This window comes from Mirounga leonina, unplaced genomic scaffold, assembly GCF_011800145.1.
Source record: "Mirounga leonina isolate KUSES-001 unplaced genomic scaffold, KU_Mleo_1.0 Mir_82, whole genome shotgun sequence".
Taxonomy (NCBI): domain Eukaryota; kingdom Metazoa; phylum Chordata; class Mammalia; order Carnivora; family Phocidae; genus Mirounga; species Mirounga leonina.
Window position 1 is genome coordinate 5,085,957 of NW_023270825.1, and position 27,041 is coordinate 5,112,997.

General features: G+C 43.3%; 1 protein-coding gene across 3 annotated transcripts in view; it reads right to left on the reverse strand.

Annotated features, from left to right (window-relative positions):
* Nucleotides 1–27,041, reverse strand: part of EML1 (EMAP like 1) — a 180,781-nt gene that overhangs the window by 67,701 nt on the left and 86,039 nt on the right. For all 3 annotated transcript variants that reach the window (XM_034993199.1, XM_034993198.1, XM_034993200.1), the window contains exon 2: nucleotides 11,315–11,497. In XM_034993199.1, coding sequence (XP_034849090.1) covers nucleotides 11,315–11,497 — 183 coding nt within the window. The remainder of the gene's footprint in view (nucleotides 1–11,314; nucleotides 11,498–27,041) is intronic.

Genomic DNA, 27,041 nt, shown 5'->3' on the forward strand with positions numbered 1-27,041 from the left:
CTGTCTCGGCCTACTGGGACCTGCACATGTGGGGGGCTCCTACTTCACAACCAGCCCAGAGAGGAGAGGACACGGTCCCGACCCCTGGGTTAGCCCACCTCCCCGCCACCAGGCCCGTCAGGATCTGGTCTTTTATAACCTCTAAGCTGCTCTCATTCTGTCCATACGGCTTTATTTCTCCCACTATGTGCCCAGACTCTTCACTGCGCTCCCCCCACACAAACCAACAAGCAAAACGATGCCACCTCCTTAGCTTTGCCTCTGTCGGGCTCACAAATCTGAGTGTGCACAGACTCACCCGGAGGGCGTGTTACAATACAGACCTCCGGGCTCCAGCCCCAGTGTTTCCGATGCTGGGTCTGGGTGCAGCCTGAGAATCTGCCTTTCTAACAAGCTCTCAGGTCATGCTGCCACTGCTCTGGGGACCGCACTTTGAGACCCACAGGCTATGCCATTGTCCCCTCCTTGTCATTCCTGCCCTCCCAGATGGCCTCTCGGAGCTCCTACCCCATGCCAGTTTGTACCTTACAATTTAGCCCTTGCTTATCACTGCTGTTCCAGGTGGGCTAATCTCACCTTCCAGAGTTAACAGTGGGCGGCAGACACTGGTGCTGGGAGGGGTGCCATCTGTCCATGTGCTTTGCATGCTTAGCTCCAGAGGTGGCCAGTCCGGGTGGACTGCTCTGTCTCTCTGGGCTGATAGCAGAGCAGCTGTCATCCCTCCCAGGCCCCACGGACTTGGAAGGAGCCAAGGAAGTACATACTCCGACCTCCCTCTCTCCCCTTCTTCCAGTCCCCAGCGAGGGCTCCCGATGCCCAAAGCTAACTGGGAGGTGGAGGGCAAGGGCCTGCTGGTGCGGTCCCCATAGGTCAGCCTGCAGGATGGGAAACAAAGGACCCAGAGGGGCTCACGGACGATGTCGGCTCCTCTTGGGCCCCTGACCCAGGACTGCCCCCCTCCCCCACGCTTGCCACCAAACCAGGCTGGGTGACCTCCTCCCTGCTCCCACAGCCCTGGCCTGTGCTGCCATCCCCAGAACACCACACGGCAACCGTCTGTTTATTCGCCTGCCCACTCCATGGATGACGGGAGGCTCCCTGAAGGTGGCATGCCTCCACAGAAGGTGTTCAACCGGGATTTGTGGGTCACACCGCACTGAATTTCAAGAACAAAAGCCCTGCTTCCAAGAGAAGATGTTATGGTACCATTTCTGGGCCATTGTGAAATTTTTATTTTTTTCTTGAGTCATAATTTCAAAGCTCAGCCTCCTAATAACCTAGTTCTGTCCTTCTCCCAGAAGGGAAACTAGGACTGTAGAAGCCCATGAAAGATCAGCTGTGTGCGGCAGGCTCTCTGACTGGGGGTAACAGATCTTGTACATTAAGCTATGACAGAGGGCCCCTGGGTGGCTCAGTTGTTAAGCGTCTGCCTTCGGCTCAGGTCGTGATCCCAGGGTCCTGGGATGGAGTCCCGCATCGGGCTCCCTGCTCGGCAGGGACGCTGCTTCTCCCTTTTCCTCTGCTGCTCCCCCTGCTTGTGCTCTCTCTGTTCTCTCTCTCTGACAAACAAATAAATAAAATCTTAAAAAAAAATTAAGTTGTGACAGAGCATCATCAGAAGCGAAAAGAATCCTTAAAGTTCTGATGAGAAATCATGAAAGAAAAACCGAAGATGGGGCGGGGGCACGGTGACTGCCCTCGGAGTGACAGGGAAGGTAGAGAGATCCGTTAGGGCTACACGCGGATCTGGGTAACATCCCCCGGGGTTCCTCACCAATGATTTCGTCAATAGCACAGCAACTGCCACCAAAATGCCTTTAACTAAGTGCCCATTGTGCACATGACACCTCAGCAGGTTGCTTCCATGTTTCCCCATCTAGATGTGATTAGCTACTCAAGGAAAAAAGGCGGCCACCATAAAGGGAAAGTTCTGGAAGAAAAAAATGCCTCCTGGTGTCCAGTGTGAACGAGTACCAGCCTGGATCGGGAGGACGGGAGGACACAAGAGCCGCTACAATGAGTCATTTTCAGACAAGCGATCTTTAAAACCGTGGAAGAGAAATAGCACAGGGAAAGGTTCAAACACAATTTCCCGCTCATCAGGTGCGAAGATAAATGACTCCTTTGCCTCCACATGACACTAAGAGATGAGACATTCTTCTGGTTCATAAAAGGGATTTTTAAAATAACATTTTAATTGTTCCTAGGGGCAAAATGTAGACCCACGGCACGAAAGAAGGATTTCTCAAATAAAAGGAGAATGAATGATAAATGGTGTGTGTTTAGAATGCATTCATGGGAACAGTATCAGGACGGTCGGAATCTCAAATCTCAAGGGAGCCTGAGAGGCACAGAGGACTGAAGGGCTCAGACAGGACTGGCCTCACTCTCAGTTCGGCTTACTTATGGAGCCTCGGAGAAGTCACCACCTTTCCAAGCCCCAGCTTCTTTGTGAAATACGGGTAACAGCGGCCAGCCTGCAGGGCGCTGCGAGGATCAGGAATGAGCAGTGGGAGTTGTTAGCGGCGTGTCCAGGATGCTGCAGGCACACGAGAAGTGGGGGCTCTTACCCTATGGCTACAACCAGATGATGAAATGCTTTTGGACATCAGGGTGCAATTGAGCCCCCGGAACACGATGTGAGTAGAATTAGCGTAGCATGTCAGTTACGTTCACAGGCACCTACAGCGGAATCAGACCCACGTGAGTGTCCTCAGCCGCATCCAGAACACCCAGGGACGGGCAGAGGCAGACGCCTGGCAAAGTGAGGGCGGCAGGGGAGTGTGGGTAGGGGCAGGACCTCAGGTCTGGGCGTGAAGGCCAGAGCTCTAGGCCCAGTGTGTCCCCAACTGGCAGTGTGACCTTAGGCCCCATTTTTAGTCCAAATGCACTCTAAGGATGTCTCTTCCCACCCTGAAATCAGATCCTAATTCATGCGGGAAGAGTGTCCTGAGTTTCTATGACTTCGCCACCCCGAGTCAGTTCGTAGACAGACTCGACAGTCCACCAGGGAGCTGAGCCACGAGGCTGAAGGGGACAGGCCCTTGGTCCGGCCACACGTGCAGGACTGATGACTAGTAGTTACCTGGCATACTCTTTCATAGAAGGTCCTCGATAAACTACCAGGAGTTAAATTTCCTGCAAAATGACTCCACAACATGGTAGCTGAAAATCTCTGGCTCTAACAAAAGTATTCGCAATCTCGGGTCTAAAACATTCACAATTAAACCTGAAATAAATTTTTTTCAATCTTTCTAGGTGGTAGGATTGGAATATCCAGACTTTAAGAACTGTGATGATGTATTTTCAAAACTAGAGTTGATATAAATACAGAAATTCGAGTATAGCTAGCTGAACCTACCAATGCTTATTATTATGAGCTGTTACAACCTAAAGACCAAGAAACCCTTTTCACTCACATCATAGTAATAACTCAATGTGCAATATTTGATAAGTAAAACATCGCATTAGGTTTTGAAATAAACTTAATTATGCAAAGCGTGACTATGTATGTGGTTATGTGTAGAAATCCAAAGTTTAATTTTAGCATATCTGACTACTATGAATCTAGAATTCCTAATTATCCATTTTATTTATTTATTTTTTTAGAGAGAGGGAGAGAGAGAGAGAATCCCAAGAAGGCTCCATGTCCTGCGCAGAGCCCACCACGGGGCTCCATCTCACGACCCTGAGATCATGACCTGAGCTGAGATCAAGAGTTGGATGCTTAACTGACTGAGCCACCCAGGTGCCCCAAACTGGAAGGAATCTATTTATAGTCTTCATTTATTTTTTACCTTTTTTAAGTAGGTTCCACACCCAGTGTGGACCCCAATGCGGGACTTGAGCTCGAGATCCCCCTAATTATCCATTTCAAAATTTATGAGATGTCCACGTTTGGAACTGGAAGAGGCAAACTGTGTCTGCTACGCTGTGAGACAAGTGGGTAATAATTACTTAAGTTCTGTGGAAAATCCCGCTGCTGACACCCAGCAAAGTCACATGCGCTCTCATCCTCTGATAGGCAATCCCGCTTCTAGGGATCTGTCCTAAAGACAGACTGGCAACAACGCAAAATGCTACACGCACAAGGTCAACCACTGCGGCATTACCTGTAAAACAAAAGACCACCCACAGGGGATGCTGGAGTCAACTGCGGGGCATCCCCACCCTGGCGTGCGCTGTAAGAGTAGTAGGGAAGATCTCTCTACCCTGCGGTGGAAAGAGCAAGTACAGAACTGCTTTATCTGCTCTGCAGAAGCCTGAGGACTTTCAGCAGATTTAAACTCTTAACTCTTCTTATATGATTTTTAAAAAAGATTTTACTTATTTAAGAGGGAGAGAGAGAGAGCACAGCGGGGGGAGGGGCAGAGAGAGAGGCAGAAGCAGGCTCCCCGCTGAGTAAGGAGCCCGATGCGAGGCTCGATCCCAGGACCCTGGGACCATGACCTGAGCCAAAGGCAGACACTTAACCAACTGAGCCACCCAGGTGCCCCTCTTCTTATATGGTTTTAAAAAGTTTTTAAATGATCAGACTACACATGAATCAAGTTTTAATATAGTGTTGGCAGATAGATGAGGCTCTCTCTGGTATCACGGGTTATTTGAATTCCTGGGCGTGGGTCTGGTAATATAAGAATCCTCTAATGCTGAATAGTCAATATAATGGAAATATGTATGGGCAAAAAAGACATTAATGAACTGATTATGGAAAGTCATTTATTGGCAACCCGAATTTCCGTCAACTGATGAACAAATAAGCAATATGTTGCATCTCTGTGCACCAGAGTATTATTCAGCCATCAGAAGAAATAAGGTATTGACGCCTGCTATGACACGGATGTACCTTGAAGACCTGCTAAGTGACAGAAGACAGTGGCAAAAGACCACATGCCGCGTGATTCCTTTTACACAAAATGTCCCCAACAGTCACATCCGCAGAGACACTGGACTGGTGGTTGCTAGTGAGGGAGGGTGGGGGGGGCATGAGAGGGGGTAACTTCTGGGGTGATGACAATGTTCTGAAATTAGAGAGTAGGGATGGCTGTACAACTTTGTGAACCATACTAAAAACAGTTTAAAAGGTTGAATTTTATGTTCTGTGAATTATATCTCAATAGGCTGCTATAAAAAAGTCATTCATTAGAAAACTGGAAAAATCTGAATGCTGACTTGATATTAAGGAATTACTTTTTAATAATAAATTTGTGATAAGGGTATTATGGATTTTTTAAAAAGAGAATCCTTATATCTTAGAAATATATACTGACATATTTATAGATAAAATGATACAATGTCTTGGATTTGCCTTAAAATAATCCTAATGGGGTGAGGGAAGTAAGGCATAGGGGGGATAATAAAACTGGCAACGTGTTGATAAATAATGAAGCCAGGTAAAAAATAAAAGGTATTTTTCTTTCTACTTTTATATACATGGGAACATTTCATAATATAAAGTTTTTTTAAAAGATTTTATTTATTTTAGAGAGAGAGAGAATGGGGGAGGGGCAGAGGGAAAGGGAGAGAAAATCTCAGAAGCAGACTCCACGCAGAGCCTGATGTGGGGCTCGATCTCACGACCCTGAGATCATGACCTGAGCGAAAATCAAGAGTTGGACGCTTAACAGACTGAGCCACCCAGGTGCCCCATCATAATATAAAGTTTGAATATAATCCTTAGTCTCTGGGAAACTGAATAAATCTACTAAACCTTCTCCAGAATTCACTAAATAATGCCTGTCTAAACAAGGGAGGGCAATTAATGGGAAAAATGGGAGACTACAGTGTGTTCCGTCTTAAAAAAAAACCCAGAAGTTATATTCTGTAATAGAGCCATCTGTAAGGCGAAAGACAAGGAGAAAACACAGTGTAAGAGAGAGAGGGACACAAACTGCTAACTGCAGTTAGACAGGATAAAGAACTAATTATTTGTTACTTTCATTCATTGCACAGAGCTTAAAATTTTAATTTGTTATCTGTCCCTCCCTAATAAAATTTGTGAAGGGACCATACATAATATTTCACACAATCATGTGCCAAATATGATCTATGCTATTTGGGACACTTTGCAAATCAAGTTAAACCTTGAGAAGAGAGCCCTCACTTCAAGTCCTTTGGTTACTCATTTCCTAAATACTTGGTTTGATTTGAATAATGCGAATTTAAATAATACTGCTAAGCAAAGCAACATAGATGGTAGAAAGAAGGCATGTCCAGCCAGGCCCTGGGGGCCAGTCCCAGATTTGTGTGATCTGGGGTCAATTATCCAATCTCCTAGAGGCTGTTTCCTCATCTGTAAAATGGGCATGATAGCACCTACCTCAAAGAACTGTGGAGAGGGGAAATGGGCTCATATATCCAAAATATCTATTGCAATGTCCAGCACCCAGCCAATCAATAAATGGTAGCTATGAGTATCATTCTGAACATTAGGAGTAAGTGTCAACATAGCAGAGACTATTGAAAGGTTATCTGTAGTCTGCTTTCAACAGCAGTCTCGGAGGCTAAGTCCTGATACTGGAAGGTTTTGATGTCCCAGAACAGCAGGACCCACTTGCATATAAGCATCTCTACTAGAAAGTTTTGGTTATATTTAGTAATTCTCTGATCTGTTAATTAATGGGGCTCTGAATATAACCAATAAAAAAGTCTGCAAAAGGTATATTAAAGTTCACAAAAGGCAAGCTGCTGAATTACGGTCTGAACACACAAGCAAAATTTAAAATGATGAATAGGAATTACTTGCTCGTTAATGCATAACAAAGCAGACAATCCCAGATACGTGGGACAATGACAATATTTTAATCTACATTTTACAGTAAAATCTTATAGCACTCCCCTAGCCATGCATGTACACAATGGGCCTATTATAAATTTAACTCCAAACCATGATTCCTTGTCTTCTTGAGAACACACGTGAGCCAACTCCAGCCTCCAGACATTTGCTCTGAGCCCTGCTGTTGTTCTCAGTGCAGTGAAGATCAGATTCAGGGTAAGAAAGGAATAATTTTTATTTTTTAATTAAAAAAATTTTTTTAAAGATTTTATTTATTTATTTGAGAGAGAGAGAGAGCACACAAGCGGGGGAAGGGACAGAGGGAGAAGCAGACTCCCTGCTGAGCAGGAAGCCTGATGCGGGGCTCGATCCCAGGACCCCAGGATCATGACCCTGAGCCGAAGGGAAACGTTTAACGGACTGAGCCACCCAGGCACCCAAGAAAGGAGTCATTTTTAAAACACAAATTTCTTCTGCTTATGACACCAAAGAATATTTAGAAACCAACTAAAAAGTATACAAGAAGAAACGTAATCACAATCCTACCACTCAGGAAAAAAACAAAACAAAACCATCAATGATAACTCTCGGTATAGCTCTTTCCCATCTTTTTGCACAGATTTTGTCTATTTACTTGAATTATGCCATATATACAGTTTTATGTCTTGCTCTTGACTCTTAATGCAATGTGCAGCACTTTCCCTGTTACAAATAACACAGACGCTTTTACAGATGACACTGTAGTCAAGTCTACGAAGGGCTGCGGTTCTCTAGCCATGCCCCTATAGCTTTCATTCCTTCCATTCCGTTCTATCCATTTATCCTCCACCACGCATGATGTGGCAGTGAGCTCTTATTTGTGATGCGCTCTTCTGTATTTATACTCACAACAGTGATCTATAAGGGGGCCTTGTCCCTGAATTCTGCTAGAGACCAGTGAGGACTGCCCTGCTCCATCCACAACACCGCAAAAACTTTATTACCGAGAATTTTTTCAATATGTGCCTCCACAAACAATTTGATTCTCTTTTCTCCACTCTATGGTAACCCAAGCTCAGCATAATTTAGAAAAATGCCAAATCTCCCCATCTGAGAGTCAATCTAACATAAACAAAGCAAACTCTGCAGGCCGAGGTTCTCTTGAGTTAAGATGCATGACAGGGCAACCAGGTCTTAATACTTAGAAAAAAATACCAAAGGCAAAAGGAAACAAGAATAACGAAGTCTGGGGAGCTTAGGTAGAGACTGAGTAACTCCTAAGACCCAGGGCGGTATCACTGGTTAAAAACCCAGGGACAGGAGAATGTTGCCAAGGAACAGTGGTCTGAGACGGAGCTCCCTCTACATGAACTCTACGTCCACAGGCCTGGCGTCAGATGGGTCGGCCACAATCTGCCCCGTGTCTCAGGAAGCCATGAACTCAATCTGTCAGTGAATTATTTTCCCGAGACTGCAGTTCTCATTGTTATGCTAGTGAGTCATACAAAGAATAATACAGTAAGTCAAAGCTGAGAGGTCACGATAACTTCCTACACAAGCGAAGCTCCGTCACGGAAAGGGAGTAGAATCACGATGGACGGCCTCACAGGCAACACTGGGGCTACTGTGTGGCCCCTGCCGTCTACCAGCCTGGGGTGACTGCGCATAGACCTGGCAGCCCCCATGCACCGTCTCTGAGCTGAACCACGCTGAGCGCTTTGAAAGCTCACTGCCCACCAATGTGGCCTGTTCCGTGGAGGCCAGCCAACCCTGTCACTGGGCAGGTGTGCACCCAAAGCTCGATGTGCACCCAAAGCTCGAAACACTGAACCCTAAGCTTTTGACAACACTTAATGTTTTGGTTTTTTTTTTAAGATTTATTTATTTATTTGAGAGAGCGAGAATGAGAGAGAGTACATGAGAGGGGGGAGGGTCAGAGGGAGAAGCAGACTCCCCGCCGAGCAGGGAGCCCGATGCGGGACTCGATCCCGGGACTCAGGATCATGACCTGAGCCGAAGGCAGTTGCTTAACCAACTGAGCCACCCAGGCGCCCGACAACACTTAATGTTTAACAATTAGAATGTCGTGTGTCCCGTCTTCTTCAAGTCTGTATCAGGACGGCAGGCCAAAATAATGTAAAGTGTGATCATAATAATAATGTGGCCTTTTACAACCAAAGCAAGTTTGCCCCTGATCCATCTTGCCTGAAAGATCCCCCAACTGAGCCGCGGCTACAGCTATCCAGCTAGAGGTGTCTGTGCACCCACACGACTCTCCCCAGAAGGGAAGCAGCGGCCCAGAGCTTCTGACAGGCCCCCTTCTCCACCTCCCCACCTCCGCTTCCACTGTCCTGTAATTAAGTGCTTGGGGGAAACCGTGGCCCATTGCATCCAGGGGATGCCACCCCACTCACCAGCTTTCTTCTGACCTTCGTTCTGTTTCTTGGGGCGACCCCCTGCTATTATGTTCTGATTAACTTTTACTTACGAAAAGAATATTATACAGAAATAGAGCTCACTATGAAAACAAATTTTTCTCTTTGATGAAGTTTTATAAAAACCAAACTTTACTCTTAATCAAGAGAAGAAAACTCCTTGGTAGGCCTCTTGTATTATTTTTTCCCTAATTTTTTTTAAAACAGAAGTTTTGGAAGTCTCATGTTTTATATGAAGCAACGACTTCGAATGTACCCTTTAGGGTAGAGTAGTCATCGGTTTTATTTTTGGAAAGCTGAGCAGGTCAAGAATACCTAAATTACCTGGTTTCTATTTAAAATACCCTAATCATTCTGTAACTTAGGAGGAGGAAAAAACATGATTTAAAAGGATTATTCAAGGGGCACCTGGGTGGCTCAGTTGGTTAAGCATGTGACTTAGGCTCAGGTCCTGAATCGGGGTCCTGATCAAGCCCCTCAGCAGGCCGCTGAGCAGGGAGCCTGCTTCTCCCTCTCCCTCTTTGTGTTCTGTCTCTCAAATAAATAAATAAAACCTTGTAAATAAATAAATAAAAGGATTATTCAAGAGGCAGTGTTATGTGGTAACAGATGGCAGCCACACTTGTGGTGAGCAGGGCATACAGATATTAAATCACTAAGTGGTACACCTGAAACTACTGTAACATTGTGTATCAACTATACTCAGATAAAAAAAAATTACAAAAATATATAGACATTGCCCAGCATGTATCTCTTACATGGAGCTGGTGATAATTACCCAGAAGGACAAAGAAATAGATTTCTCTCCACGGATATGCGACAATGTAGCCAAGTACTTGAGAAAAAAGTAACATATGCAACATCAGACTACCCTCTCCTGACTCCAAGAAAAACATGGTAACTGTGAAATAATTTGTTAAATCCAAACAACCAAAAAAAAAAAAAAAAAAAGCTAATTTTAAAGGGACATTTACATGCCAGTGTGATCTCAAATGTTTTAATCAAAGGAATTTAACAGCCAAGATGAGTTCTGTTTTCTAAAGTTAGCCACAAGGAACAGAAATCCTGGCAAATGATGAGCAATGTATATGGGTTGAAAGCAGACATCAGGGGACTGACTATGACTAGTAGGACAGAAGTTTTAACGAGGCGTTGTACTTCCAAATTTTAAGAAGAGGGTCACTACAAAGTTACTTCCAACACAAATATTGCTTTTTTTATGTTTCACACATAGGCACCACAGGGAAATGAAATGATTTAAATTTGCCGGAAACCCACTAGGTACGGAATTCTGCAGTAGACTATGTTCTCCTGGACAGCAGAGCAGGAGATTCGAAAGAAACAGGAGGCTATGCCCAAGAGGAGCTTACTAGCTACAAGGGGGGGCAGTGAGTGATGAACTTGTGGGTTCTGAGCTCCTCAGGGAAGGGCCTGTCCTCTGGGCCCCCAGTTCTTGGCTCTGAGCTTTGCTGTGGCATAGGATAATTAAGTGTTGGCTGTGCTGAACTGAATGGTAGCAGACAAGCTGAGTATAGAGAAAGAGAGGAGAGTTATCAAGCAGTTTGGAACAGGGCGCCTGGGTGGCTCAGTTGGTTAAGCGACTGCCTTCGGCTCAGGTCATGATCCTGGAGTCCCTGGATCGAGTCCCACATCGGGCTCCCTGCTCGGCAGGGAGTCTGCTTCTCCCTCTGACCCTCCCCCCTCTCATGTACTCGCTCTCTCTCATTCTCTCTGTCTCAAATAAAGAAATAAAATCTTTAAAAGAAGTTTGGAACAGCCTCCAGGACGCCCAAAGGATCGTGGGGTTTTTGGTTCTAGGTTCTGCCTCGCAAGCTCCTTCCATCCTATGATAAACAATTGTTCCCAACAGTCCACCGTGGGTGGTTCTGAGCATTTACTGATCACCTACACGTGTACACCCCTGGGCTGAACAACTCACTAACATCAAGCCGAAAAAAACCCGTCCCGCTTTGTGCGATGATTCTGGCAACGCCGAGACCAGCTCATCGATGCTCTGAGTCTCCGGTCTCTGTCAGCACTGAGGAGTGCGTCGTGTATGCACTAGGGGCAAACACCTGCTACGAGACCAAGCTGTCCACCGTTCCTGCGCATCTAAGACGCCCACCTTTGGTAGGTCCTTTCCTGTTCAGCACAGCCTGCTGTTCCTCCGTGATGTTCAGCCGCCGAACCACGTCCGCCAGCGCCGATTTGAGCAGCTGGATGTCATCCTCTTGCATCTGGACACGCTGCTCCAGGGAGGCAATGCGGTCTGTCACCTCCATGCTACTGGCAGCCGAAGCGCTGTCATCTGAACCAAAGGAGAGGAACCCGTGACTCTTTAGCACTCCCCAGAGAAATCAGACCAACACCCGTGCACACGCACATGGCTAAAATGCAACAGTATTTATCAACAAAGGCAACCGCTCTTAGGCAGAAACCATGTGGGACAGCACTTACTACCCAGAACCACTACACCTCATTCTGCTACAGTCTTTCTCGTGCTGCTTGTGCTTTTCACTTCTTGTTAGCTATGAGGGTTTTTTTTTTTTTTTTTTTTAAGATTTTATTTATTTATTTGAGACTGAGAGGGAGAGAGGCAGAGCATGAATAGTGGGGAGGGGCAGAGGGAGAAGCAGGCTTCCCGCGGAGCAGGGAGCCCGATGCGGGGCTCAATCCCAGGACCCTGGGATCATGACCTGAGCCGAAGGCAGAAGCTTAACCACTGAGCCACCCAGGCGCCCTTAGCTGTGGTTTTAATTGTCATTATATTATTCTAACACAAGGCAACGTATTTTCTTTCCTATGACGTCAGAGACCTCAGAGGTGGGGGGGGCGGATAGGATGTACCCACTTCAACTTCACACATACTGCAGAAATCCACCGCATGGCCTTCTAGCTTTTGTGCTATCGATGATAGCTGACAGGGTGGTCAGATAATCATACGACTACACCATCTCCTGAAACCAATATTATGTACTATATGCTAACTACCTAGAACTTAAATAAAAATTTGAAAAAAAAAACTTTTTGCATGATTTCACTATGTACTTAATGTATCATCTTTTCCATGTACAATAGCTTTAACATAGCAGTTATCAAATGTTTTGGTCTCAGGACTCCTTTATATTAGTAACAATTATTGAGGACCACAAATAGCTTATTTGTGAATTATGTCCATCAATATCTATTGTATTGAAAATTAAAACAGGCAATTTATAAATATTTAATCATGACCTATTTAAAAATAGCAAAGCATGACATGTTCAATAAAACATTTTTATGGAAAATTGCTGTTTTTCAAGACAAAAATAGTTTTGTGAAAAGACTGACATTGAGTATTTAAAATTTTTCTTTAATGTCTGACTTATTAGAAAATAACTGAATTTGTTCCTGCATTCAATCTGCTGAGATATGTTATTTTGGTTGGAATATATGAAGAAAATTTGACCTCATCCTGACATGTAGTAGGAAAAGGAAGAAAAGGAAGAAGTATTTTAATAGCCTCTTCAGGTAATTATGGATAATCTTGTTATTCAGTCAAAACATGATAGATGGTAACATTATAAAAGTTAGCGGCAATGCAGAATCTAAGACCATACAAATAAAATTTTTTATTTCATTAAAAACAAACAAACAAGACTACACTATGTATCAGTCATGCCTGCTAAGGTCTGGCTACTCGGACAAAGCAACATTAGTTGTCAAATCTGTTTGGTAAGCATCCCCTTAGAGCAAAGGCAAGCCTAGTCTCTTGTATAGAGCCGTTAATCGCCAATTCCTTTTCAAGGCCTTCCAGGTCCCACACGGTCTCCTTGCCTCTGAAACTCATTTCATGTCATTCCTCCTTTCACTCTCTGTGCTTTGGTCACACTGACCTTTCGCAACTGCCCTAAGAGTTTTGGTATGTGCTGTTGCTTTTACTTGAAACATCTCCTTTTTTATTTTTATTTTTATTTTTTTTGAGAGAGAGGCAGGGGAGGGGCAGAGGGAGAGGGAGAGAGAGAATCTTAAGCAGTCTCTATGCCCAGCAAGGAGCTCAATGCAGGGCTCAATCTCACAACCCTGAGACCATGACCTGAGCCAAAATCAAGAGTCGGATGCTCAATGGACTGAGCCACTCAGGCGCCCCTTCTTGAAACATTTCTCAACAAGCTTTTTGCATGACCAAATTCTTCTGTTCTTTAGGTGTCAACTCAACCAGAACTCTTCAGAGTCCCTTCCTAACAACCTAACCTAAGGCCAGTACCTGGATCACCTCAACCTTATTTATTTCTTCCACAGCATTACTGTGCTCTTGTTAGCTTATCTGCTATCTCCCAACTACAATGTAAGCATCGTGGAGTTGCTGCTGCTTCCAGGTATAACAGACCCCTTTCTAGAAAGCACCACCCCCACTCCTGCCCACAGAAGGCAATTTTAAGCCTGGAAATTATACCAAAAAACCCCAACTACTTGAAAGTACTGGAGAGGAGACACAGGTATATAGACTCTGGGGGGGAGTTTACACTCACTTGGAAAAATATAAAAGTAAATCCCTTTTGTGTGGCTTCTAGCCACATCTAAGTGGTACACGGAAGGGGTGAGGGTACATGTGGGAAACCCTGTAGCCATTTTGTCTGAAGAAAACCACAAAGTGAAGTCCAAAAACTGTGAACACTGAGGAGAGTGGGGAAATTCCAGAAGGGAAGATGCCAGAGGGGGATTCCCAAATTCTGCCCGTCCCAGCTCTCGCTGACCCAGGAATCGCATCTGCATGGAACAGACTCAAGTACCGCCACTAACAGCAGAGGAGTGGAACTCAGATTGGAGGCTCTGCCCAAGAAGCAGTGTGCAGTTCAAGTCCAGCCAAGGAACGCAGCCACCAAGACAAAGGAAAGGACGCTTCTCAGAGAAAAATAATAGAAGACAAAATCCCCACAACTTAAGACTCGTAATGTCCAGGATATAATCCAAAATTGCTCAACGTTCTAAGAATCAAGAAATGGAACAGAGTCTCAAGAGAAAAGGAAATATACTGAGTCCAACTCCAAAATGAACAAAATATTGGAACTAACAGATAAGGAAAATGAGATATTTCCAATGAATGAAAATTTCAACGGAGAAGTGGGAAGCATTGGCAGAGAAACAGAAACAATAAAAATGAACCAAATGGAAGTTCTAGAACTGAAAATACAATGTTGGGAGTAAAGAATTCACTGACTGGATGCAGCTGCATGGATGTGATGGAGGCAAGACAAGTAAAACTGAGATTTAGCAGAGGACGTCTCCAGGGTGAAGAACACAGAGGAAAGAACTGAGAAAAAAAATTAACCAAGTCAGATGGGGATTTGTTAGATGATCCCAAACAGTCCAACACACATTACACTGGAATATAAAAAGAAAGAGAATGAGGCAGAAAAAATTATCTAAACTATAAAGGCCCCGAGGGGTGCTTGGATGGCTCAGTCAGTTAAGCATCTGCCTTTGGCTCAGGTCATGATCTCAGGGTCCTGGTATCAAGTCCTGCATTGGGCTCTCTGCTCTGCGGAGAGCCTGTTTCTCCCTCTCCCCCTGCTCTTCTCTCTCTCTGTCAAATAAATAAATAAAATCTTTAAAATATATATATATATATATATATATATAAAGGCCCCAAATATCCTAAATTTGGTGAAGGAGAGAAATGTAAAACAACAAAATGCTACACAAACACCAAGCAAAATAAACACGAAGAACCCCACCTCAAGGTATATCATGATCAAACTGCTGAAAATCAGATGAAGTGCACTTATTGAAAGCAGCAAGAGCAAATGGACAGAGTATATACTGGGAAAGGACCATGAAGACTAGAAGACAGCAGAACATCTCTAAAGTATTAAATGGGGGCGCCTGGGTGGCTCAGTTGGTTAAGCGTCTGCCTTCAGCTCAGGTCATGATCCCAGGGTCCTGGGATCGAGCCCTGCATTGGGCACTCCGCTCAGTAGGGAGTCTGCTTCTCCCTCTCCCTCTGCCCCTCCCCCCTGCTTGTGTGCGTGCACTCTCTCTCTCTGTCTGAAATAAATAAATAAAATCTTTTAAAAAAAATAAAGTACTGAATGAAGAAAATTCAATCCAGAATTCTATATCCAGCAAAAATATTCTCCAACAGCGAAGGCAAAGAAAAAAAAATAAAAGTAAATGAAAACTGAAAGAATTCATTGCCAGCAGATCAACATTATAAGAAGTACCAAAGGAAGTTCTTCAGGGTAAAGGGAGATTATATAAGATGGAAACTCAGACACTCAGGAAAGAATGAAGAGCCCTGGAAATGATAAATATCTGAGTGAGTTCAAAACTTATTTTTTTTTTTTTTGCATTTTCCTGTTAATGTTCTTATAAACCTTTAAACCATTGAAGATGAAAGTTATAACATTGACCGACAGAATTCATAAGTGTGTATATATAAGACATGTAACTACCATAACATAAAGGATGGGGAAGATATGGATCTATAAGGCTTTAATATTTTACATAAGATTTTAATATTATACATTATCAACAATAAGGGACCTGTGAAAAGTTAAAGATGTGTATTGTAATCCCTACAGAACTACCAGAGAATAATGCAAACAAGAATAGCTAAAAAAACCCAACAGAAATACTAAATTGAAATTCTATATTCAAATAATCCAAAAGAAGGAGGGAAAAGAGGGAGAGAGGAACAGAAAATAAACAAATAGGAAAAAACAGAATGATAAATATAAACTTATCATAGCAATAATTACATTAAATGTTACAGTAAAGCAATAATTGCATTAAAAAATCAATTAAGGGGTGCCTGGGTGACTCAGTTGGTTGAGTCCAACTCTTGATTTTGGCTCAGGTCATGATCTCAGGGTCCTGAGATTGAGCCCTGTGTCAGGCTCCATGCTCAGCGGGGAGTCTGCTTGAGATTCTCTCTCCCTCTCCTTCTGCCCTTTCCCCCTCCCTCGTGTTCATCTCTCTCTAAAATAAATAAATAAATAAATCTTAAAAAAAAAAAAAAAGAAAGGAAACCAACACATCAATTAAAAGTCCAAGAATGTCAGGGGGAAAAAAAGCAAGACCCAACAATACGCTATCTACAAGATACACACTTTAAATACAAAGACACAGGTTGAAAGTAAATGAATGGAGAAAAAGATATAGCATGCAGACAGTAAGCATAAGGCTAGGATGCCAATATTAATAATCAGATAAAATAAATATCAAATAAAATATACTACCAGAGATAAAGAGGACCATTTCATAATGAAAAAAGGATCAATTTATCAGAAAGATAAGACAATCATAATAATAGAGGTTTGAAATACATGAAGCAAAAATAGAATTAAAGTGGGAAATAGCCAATTCCACAATTATTCCTGAAGATTTTATCACTCCTCTCTCAGCAACTGATAGGACAATTAATTTAAGAAATCAGTAAAGAAATAGAAAGATGGAACAGCATTATAAACCACTTTGACTTCCTGGATATGTATGGAAAGCTACACCCAACAATGGCAGTACACATGGTACATTTACCAGGACACATCGTGTTCTGGACCCAAAAAACAGACCTGAATGAAGTTAAAACTAAAAGAGTATGTTCTCTGACCACAGTGGCATTAAATTAGAAATCGAAAACAGTAAGAGAACCAGGAAAATCCCTACTACTTATAAATTAAACAACACACTTCTTTTTTAATAAGATTTTATTCATTCATTTACTTATTTGAGAGAGAGAAAGACAGAGAGAGCATGAGCAGGGAAGGAGCAGAGGGAGAGGGACAAGCAGACTCTGTGCTGAGTGTGGAGCCCGACACAGGACTCTATCCCACAACCCTGGGATCATGACCTGAGCTGAAATCAAGAGTTGGATGCCCAACTGACTAAGCCACCCAGGTGCCCTGAGCAACATACTTCCAAATAATCATTAGGTCAAAGACAGTATCACAGGAGAAATTAGAAAATATTTTTAATTATATGATAGTGAAAATGTAACATATCAAAATGTGTTGGGTTGCAGCAAAGCAGGTCTTTGAGGAAAATTCATAGCTTTAAAATCTCTTTATTAGGAAAGGAGAGAATTCGCAAATCAATGATTCTCAGCTTCCGCATTAAGTAACTAGAAAAAGATGAGCAAATTAAAACAAAATCCAGCAGAAAGAAGGGAAATAACAAGGAGATGAAATCAATGGGATAAAATATAGACAAACAATGAAGAAAATAAATGAAATCAGAAGCCAGCTCTCTGAAAATATCAATAAAACATAAGCTCCATGACAGCAGAAATTTTTTCTGCTGGTCTACTGCTCTACCTTCCCACTATGTAACACCTCTTAGGAACTCAATATATATTTGGTAAATGAATGAAAAGATGGGTAAGTGGGTATCTCTTACAAAGCAAGCATCAAATTAGTTGCTGGGGATATAATGATGATTGTATTAACACAGTTATTATCCTTCAAAAGCTCTCTGTGTAGTAAAGAAGACACAGGTCCATAAATTTCTAAGACAATTCGTAAGTTATATAATTGAGAAATACATAAAGTGGTTAGTGAACATAGAGAAGGGGATATTGATTCTATTTGGCAAAACAGGAGCCAGTAGGGGTTGGCCTTGATGGACAAAATCATCTAAGTAGAAAAGCAAGAAGAATAGTGTTCAGGCAATGGAAACACTTGAAACAAAAACATGGAAACAGGGAAGCATAATGAGTAGTCAGATAATCATGGCCTTTGAAATTGAAATCTACCATTTTGTAATTTCTGCTTACTGGATATAAATCTGCCATGCCCCTAAATTCAGGTTCTGTCAACATTCTAGGTAATAGATCATTGTTTCATACACAGAAATAGTACTCAAGTGTGTCTACGGCACTTCTGAGAGAGTTCCCAACAACCCAGAGAACTCATCAAGCATTCATGTATGTGTAAAACTACTATGATCGTACGAAGAAAACATTGTATAACTCTTTAAAAACATTTCACAGACCTATCTCTCTAAAGAAATCAAACTTGAGGTACGAATTTGCAAATGACCTTTCACACACCCCTCATCTTCCAAGAACTACCAACTGCAATCTCTATGCCCCTAAAATGGAGGATTCATTCTGTTTCAGTTGGGAATACTGGTGAGTGTATCTTTTTTTTTCTGGTCTCTCCCTGTGGATGGAGACATATAAACAACTTTAAAAAACCCAGCAGCGAGATTTAAAAGTGAGATTTAAATTGCCAATTTAAAAATAGGCAAAAGAGTTGAATAGACATTTCGCCAAATGGCAAACAGGCACAGGAAAATGATGCTTGGTGTCACTGGCCATTGGAGGAATGCAAATTCAAACCACTGTGAGATATCACTACACAGCTCCTAGAATGGCTAAAATCCAAAATACCAACAAAACAAGATGCAGCCAGAATATAAGGCACAGAAACTCTCTTATGTCTCTGGGGGACACGTAAGATGGTAGGCTCACTCGGGAAAGCCGTTTGGTAGTTTCTTACAAAGTTAAACACACACATAGCTGTGACCTAGCAATCCTGAGTACTTGCTAGAGAAATGAACACCCATGTTCATAAAAAGCCTGTACACCAAAGTTGGGAGCGGCTCTATTCATACTTGGTAAAAACTGGAAACAACGCAAACGTCCTTCGACTGGTGAACGGATAGGCTGCGTCCACAGAGTGATAAACAGGAAGGAATTATTGATACCGCGGTTTGGGTGGATCACTCACTCTGCTGAGTGAAGGAAGCCAGTCTCCGAAGGTGACACACTGTGTCACTGCACCAATGTGACATTCTACAAAAGACAAAACTATAGTGAAAGGAGCACAGATCAGGGGCTGCCAAGGCTTGGGGTGGGGGCCCAGCACTAGGGAGTTTTGGGGAAAGATGGCAATGTTCTTGATCCTGACGGTGGTGATAATTACACAAATCCACACTGTATTAAAATACATAGAATTGGGGGCACCTGGGTGGCTCAGTCGTTAAGCATCTGCCTTCAGTTCAGGTCATGATCTCCAGGTCCTGGGATCGAGCCCCTCATCAGGCTCCCTGCTCAGCAGGGAGTCTGCTTCTCCCTCTCCCTCTGCCTCTCCCCACTGCTCCTACTCTCTCTCTCTCTCTGTATCTCTCTGTCTCAAATGAATAATAATAAAAAAAAATTCTTTAAAAAATAAAATAAAATAAAATACATAGAATTGTCTCCAAAAAGCAGATTTGTTGAATGCTAACATAAAAAATAAAATAACTTTTTGAGAGTCCAAGGGAGATAAGGTCTGCCCCTTGGCTTTGCTGGTATTTGGCTTGCAGAGGTTGGTTGCCATTATACCTTGAGATCTCAGCAAAGAAATATTCCAAACTGAATACTTGTTGCTCACTGGAAAGAGACCGTCCTTAAGTTCTACATAACTTCTTGTGAATAGACAGCAGTTCTGTGTGATTTCTCCATTTGTCCTTTGACCTGGATAGGAAAGCAAGAAAGCCCCACTTGACCAGTCAAACCAAATGGAGGGGAGGAGGGGGGAGATACAAAGGTATCCTCCTCCAGAGGAGCAGGGAAACAGCTGAAAAAAATCTTTTAACACGTGAATGAAAGGAAGGAGGGCAAGCCTGGGTAGCAGCTGTTGCCTGGGGGCCCGGGGCCATGGCAGACCTACCTGGGAAGGTCTCCGGCCCCAGGAAGAAGGCAGGGAGAGATCTATGGATTGGGAGAAGCCATCGTAGAACTAAGTTAGCTGGGGGGATATACTCTAGTCACGGAGAGTGTGGACTCTGGACAGTCAGGTTGCTGGGTTCAAAGCCCAGCCTTGCTACATACAAGCTGTATGATCTAGAGCAAATTATTTAATCTACATGTGCCTCAGTTTCCCCATTTGTAAAACAGGGACAACAACAGTTATCTACCTCAGCAGGTAGTTATATTCAACTAGTTAATGTATGTAGAGCACTAAGGATATATTTTTGCATACGGTAAATGCTTTATAAATGCAAGGTACAATTGGGCTACTGTCACTGTTAGTGTTAATTATAATTACTGATAAAAATCACCAAAGTTGAGTTTAACATTTCCTTCAAAATTCCTATGTGTGTTGTCTGAATGCTGTTATGCAAAACAGCACTGGAAAATTAATTAGAAATTAGTGTTTGATTAGTAGTATGTGTTTTCTAAGTCATAAAAAAAATCTGGCACATAGAATCGTGCACTTCTAGGATTTGGGGATTGTTGAAGCAGACAGCAGCTGTGAGAGAGGGTGCGCACTGACTGGGGGGGCCAGCAGGGCACTGAAAAGGAGTAAGTCGGCTGGAGTCATACACCTTGCATTGTCAGCAAATATTACAACAGCATATGAAGTAAGGCAAGGCAGGCCTGCTCCATGGTCTAAAAACTTACAACGCAAAATAGCATCACTATGGCCTTGGTTGGCTCTAGAGATGCCTTTCATAAAAGTGCATCGGCCAGACTGTATTTTAATTATACTGCCAAATTTGTATAAGAAAAAAAAAATCGATTTTTAATATTTTACCAAAAAACCCCAAAACTCAAAGCACAAAACCCCAACCACCTCAATGTCTGCCTTCAAATACAAGCGATTAAAAACAGAAAAGTCTCGTCGGCTTAAGAGAACCTCTATTTGCAAGACTTGCTGAAGTTGTCCCTGTGACATCATCCCCGTGCTTTGCAAATCCTGCCCTAACCTGCAATGGATTCTCCTACTTCTGCTCCTCGGTTCGTTACTCTCAAGAACAGACTGGAAGGCTTCTTGGCAGCAGTGTGAGCTGTCTGTAATTCTTAACCTTCCTGCATATAGAAAAGGCCAGCGTTGTTCACATGACTCTACAAATTCAAATTCAGCTGGCAAAAAAACGGATTGGCATAATGAAAAACAAAACACAAAGCCCGGTCTAACCAACACAAACCATTTCCAGCCTCGGAAAACTCACAGGATTCCATAGCGCAAGATGAGAGAGTGCCTCTAAATTCCGTCAGAGAAAACTTATTCGATTGGGAATCCAGCATGAGTAACACCTTAGTGAGTTATGAATTCTAAAATAAGGTTTGTTCCTATAGTTCTAAAATCTACCCATGGATGTCATTAAAACAGTGTTAACAACAGAATGGCTTTATTTTTTTTTTCAGAATTTTTGCATTCTTGTCCAGCATCATTGCACTGTGTGCAGTTTGGGGGCGGGGGGGGAGGGGCGTCGAAAAAGACCATCTACTTTATATTTTCCCCTCTGGGTTTTTTTTTTAAACTTCTGTATGAACTGGAGCTAGCATCTGGGTCCATGGCACCTGCTCACGTCCTTAGGAAGGCCCGGGGATCAGTTTACACAGGACAAGTAGAGAGTCCCTTTATCTCGGTATCAGGAAACCATCAGTGATCAGGCTACACAAACTGATGGAATGGGCAAAGGGACAGACAAGATGTAATCAGAGGTAGAACCCAGCCCACGGTGGTGTGAGGCCCGCAGCACAGATGTCTTAGTGGGCCAACTGCTCTAAAAGACACTCTGCATCCTCAGCCAGAGCAGACCTCCTCGGGGCCACGGATCCCAGCCTCGTGTCGGCGTTCTGTCAAGGTCCAAACACGGCTCAGAAAACTAGTCCTCGGGGAGGCTGATGCTCAGGGAACCCTGCTCTGGACTGCCTGGGCCCCGGGACCTGAGAAAGAGCACTGCTTTGGAGTTCAAATCGGGCAGGGTTCAATGCCCGGGGGTGCCACTTATTAGCTGTGTAGTCTTGGCAAAGGACTTGGTCGCTCCAGCAGTAACACCACCTGTCTTCTGAAGTTCTTGTGAGGATAAATGTTGACGTATACCGACATCTAACACAATGATGGCAAACAAATGCTCAACACGAATGGTAGTTTAGAAATCAGTGTTTGATTAGTAGTATGTGTTTTCTAAGTCATAAAAGATATCACTACAGTTCATTGCTGTTAGTACTACTGTTTATAATAGCAAAAGCAAACACAGACCTTCAGTGAAGTCAGCATTGACAACAGTTACTGTGCAATTTTTGCAAGTACTGTGCAGTGCTTGGTCCACGAGAGAGGCCTGCACTAGAGTGAAAGGGACCATTTCCGCCTCTGGAGCGCCTCGGGTCAAGCTGAGGAAATACGACAGTGACCTTAAGGTCAGGCAGAGTCCCGTACGAGCTCTCCCATGACAGCCCACAATGAGTGGCCAGAGGATGGACCGAGCATTACATCCGCAGCCCCGTCTCTGACTTGACTCTCATGAGAACCTCACCTCACGCCAGCTTCTGAGTTTTGAGAGAGGTCACAGGTCCAAGTAGGTCCTATATCATCCCTGGCTCCAGAGGCAGAAAGATGACCCTGTGGCCCTGCCCTTACTCTAGATCTTCATATAGCCATTTATGGATGTGATTTTTAGGTTTAATTACCATTTTACAGTAAAAAGTGGCATAAAAAGATCAAGTAACTTGTCTGTTTTAAAAGGCAAAGGAAGTACACTTAGTCGCTTGTTCTTGGGATTCTCTCATTATGTAGAGAGAAACAGTCTCTTGACTCTGAAATATAGGTGTCTGAGTAATGCTCCTGGAGGTCAAAGGGGGACTATTAATTTTAAAAGACTAACTTAGAATCTGTCCCCTTTATCTTGAGATGCTCTCTCTTTTCTTTAATTGTTTTTTGAATCTTTTCAAGATTTTGTTCATTTATTTGAGAGAGAGAGCACAAGCCGGGGGGAGAGGCAGAGGAAGAGGGAGAAGTAGGCTCGCCGCTGAGCAGACAGCCGGATGCAGTGCTCGATCCCAGGACCCTGGGATCATGACCTGAGGCAAAGGCAGACGCTTAACCAACTGAGCCACCCAGGCACCCCTCTTTTCTTTAATTATTTAAAACAATAAGGAGAACACCAAAACAATAACGCCTGCCCTTCCTCGCCTCACTCTACCTCGGGTGCATTATCTCCAGTCCACACAATACTCCCCCACTTAGGTGTCGTCGCCATTCCATAGAAGAGGTGGAAGAAGTTATGTTTCTCATCCATCTCTTCTAAATCTTCTAAAGATAGAAAGTGGCACACCAAGGCGAGCTGGAAAGCATCTACTTTTTGCCCCACATGTGCTGTCCATCTAAATGACAAGCATTAATTCCAGGGGGACTTGTGTGGTACTAAGTAAAATATACACAGAATTTTTGTTTTATTTTACCTCTCCTAAAATATTAGACAAATACTATTTAGAAAAATATCTTGTGGGGCGCCTGGGTGGCTTAGTTGGTTAAGCGACTGCCTTCGGCTCAGGTTATGATCCCAGGGTCTTGGGATCGAGCCCCGCATCGGGCTCTCTGCTCGGCGGGAAGCCTGCTTCTCCCTCTCCCACTCCCCCTGCTTGTGCTCCCCCTCTCGCTGTCTCTCTCTCTGTCAATTAAATAAATAAATAAAATCTTTAAAAAAAAAGTTTTAAATAAAAAGCACTAAATTAAAAAAAAGAAAAATATCTCATCAGGTTTTAGCATTTTAGATCATATAAGCAGTAAGGAATAACAGTCTTTCACTCAATAATTTGCAGGCAGACATTTCCTATAAAAGCTGGCTCTCCATATTATGTTAGACTGACCGTCCTACTCTGAACCATTCTAGAGCATCCAATCGCAAAAGCAACATAGACAGTCAGTATAAGAAGCCACGTGCCCTCTGTCAGTTTCAGGTGTGGATTCCAGCTCTGCTGTCAGATTCGCAGCCCTGTCCACCTCTCCTGGCTGAAGTGCACCAGCTTTATTTCTGCTCTCAGACCCCCGGTTCTCCTGTGATCGCCTGGGTCTGTCAGGCACTCCGAGTCTTGCTCATCTCTGGGCTGGACCTACCACCTAAGCTCTGACTCTGAAATTCACCACTTCCTAGAAAATTACAAGAACTGACCCTCTCTGTCAATAAACCTGTCTCGATGGATGCTCATGCTATTCGTATCCTTGACTTCGAAAGAATTCTACAGCTGTCCTTGACTGATATAAAAATGTGGCCACTGCCTATTGATTAAAGAGCCTCCGAAATCTGGAGAGCAACGGCATAAAGGTCTTTGATGAGTCTTCAGTTGTGAAAGAGTGGTGCTGGAGACCAGAAAAACACATATAAGACCTAATACCCTAAGAAGCATCATGTGACGGGGTTGGAATTTCAGTGACATGGAGCTTAAAGCTAACAGACTTTCCATCCAGTTCAATAAGTGTTCCTGAGCATCCTTCTAGTGTAATGAACACCATGACCTTCCCAAATGTAGCCCGCTCAGTCTAGCAGAGGTGACTGAGCCACAAATAACCATTGCAGAAATAAAGGAACACAGATGAGAGAGCAATTAAATAGTCCCTGCTCCATTCCCCCACCCCAAACTTGGCAAAAAGCCCAGCTGGAGATGTAATATGAGGACCAGACACACCTGCATCAAAACACAGGTGAGGGAGGAAGAGCAGGATTTCAGGTGAGCTGCTGGGCTTCAACTACGAATAATGAATGAAGCAAAGAGGATGAATAAGAACAATCACTTAGAGGAAGAACAGCCTTGGAATTCTCCAGTTGAGCATTTAGAAAATGGGTTAATTACTTTATCTTGAAATATACTCTAATTTCATTTTGCCTAACCAGAGTTATCAAGCCAACAAAGACTTCCCATGAAGCTCTGAGATTCCCTAAAATCTCTGAAAGGATTAACAGTACACACACACACACATACACACACACACACCCCTACCTTTGCAAGTAATTTTGTTTCTTGTTTCTGCCAGAAACCAAAAGACCTAGATACGTTAAGGTTGTTAATTCTTTTTTTTCCACTTTCCACTTTTATTTTTTATTTTATTTTTTTTTAAAGATTTTATTCATTTATTTGACAGAGATAGAGAGCACAAGCAGGGGGAGCAGCAGAGGGAGAGGGAGAAGCAGGCTCTCCGCTGAGCAGGGAGCCTGACGTGGGACTCAATCCCAAGACCCCAGGATCACGACCCGAGCCGAAGGCAGCCGCTCAACCGACTGAGCCACCCAGGCGCCCCTCCACTTTACACTTTTTTTTTTTTAAAGATTTTTTATTTTTTTTATTTTATTATTTATTTATTTAAAGATTTTAAAGATTTTTATTTATTTGCGAGAGAGAACTTCCTGCGAGCAGGAAGCCCGATGTGGGACTCGATCCCGGGACTCCAGGATCATGACCTGAGCCGAAGGCAGTCACTTAACCAACTGAGCCACCCAGGCACCCTCCACTTTACACTTTTAAAGCAAACAAGAGATCCTGCAATTGAGCAGAAAAGAAACCCCCAATAACATGTGAAGTGATGTGCTTTAAAACTTGGCCTTTGGGCGCCTGGGTGGCTCAGTTGGTTGGGCGACTGCCTTCGGCTCAGGTCATGATCCTGGAGTCCCTGGATCGAGTCCCGCATCGGGCTCCCTGCTCGGCGGGGAGTCTGCTTTGCCCTCTGACCCTATCCCCTCTCATGTGTTCTCATCTCATTCTCTCTCTCTCAAATAAATAAATAATTAAAAAAAAAAAAAGAAAAAGAATAAAACTTGGCCTTTGCTCCGAAGTCCAGCAGTGTGAGGAGCACTGAGGGCAGGAGGGTGTAGCCAGTCCCCGGGACAGCTGGGCGGGGGGAGGAGGAAGAAAAGGACCGAAGGAAATCACACAGGATTGCCAATCCCAACCTCAAAAGGAAAGATTAAAAATATGGAGGTGGGGAAGGGGAGGGCAGACAAAATAATGAGCATAGCATAGAACTTGAAAGAGATCTACAGCTGTCATCTAAATTTTATTTTACAAGGAAACTATTGGAATATTCATTTGTCACATTTGTTGTCCACATCTAGATACCATGTGGTCAGGTCCTAAATGGACTTAGCAAAAAAGTATCTAAAAAGGTAGCTTCAATAAATTTTTATTTGAGGGGCGCCTGGGTGGCTCAGTCAGTTAAGCAGCTGCCTTCGGCTCGGGTCATGATCCCAGGGTCCTGGGCTCGAGCCCCACATCGGGCTCCCTGCTCAGTGGGGAGCCTGCTTCTCCCTCTCCCCCTGATTGTGCTCTCTCTCTCTATGTCAAATAAATAAATAAAAGCTTAGAAAAAAATTTTTATTTGATATGATGGTTTTAAAACATTTAGCAAAAAGAATAAAATAAAAGCTAACCTTATCTTATTATTTTTCTATTAATTTCCATTAAATTCCATATAATTTCCATTATAACATGTATCTATTTAAGTACTTTGGGCTCCATTCCCCATAACGCCGGTCATCTTCGAGACCGGATTGTTTCCATTAGTTTCAGACAATATTCCCCTGCATGGGAGCCTGTCCTTCAACTGTTAGGATGAAAGTCAGAAAAACAAAGTTTAAATGGTTGAAAATCCACAAATGGGGCAAAAGCCATGTAATTGGTTCTCCAAGATAAAACCTCCTAAAACACACTCACGGTAGCAGTCTATCTTCAGGATAATTCAGTAGAGGGGTTTAGCTCATGGAAGACATTAAAACTGAAAATGCTTAGGTTCTCACAGTAGGACTTCTCTTTTAGGTTCCTATCAAACAGTGGGACCACAACATTCTGAGGTTAGAATCCAAAGGACATCTGAGTCCTAACCACTACCCACATTCTTTTGCTGATCACTGCTATTACTATAAAATGCTTTCTCTGCCCTTTTTTATTGATATTATGTAACTACTTTTTTTCTCAAGTGCCATCAACTTCTACGTTCAGCCAAGATGGAGACAAAATATATTATACGTGGCCTTTGAAGACATTGGACATCAGACAATGAGGGACAGTGATCATTCAGAAATGCTAAGCAAAAGAGGTGACCATACAATTGCCCTGCCTACAGCCTGGAGTTTCCCGGAAGTGAGGCAGACCCTATAACTGTCCCACA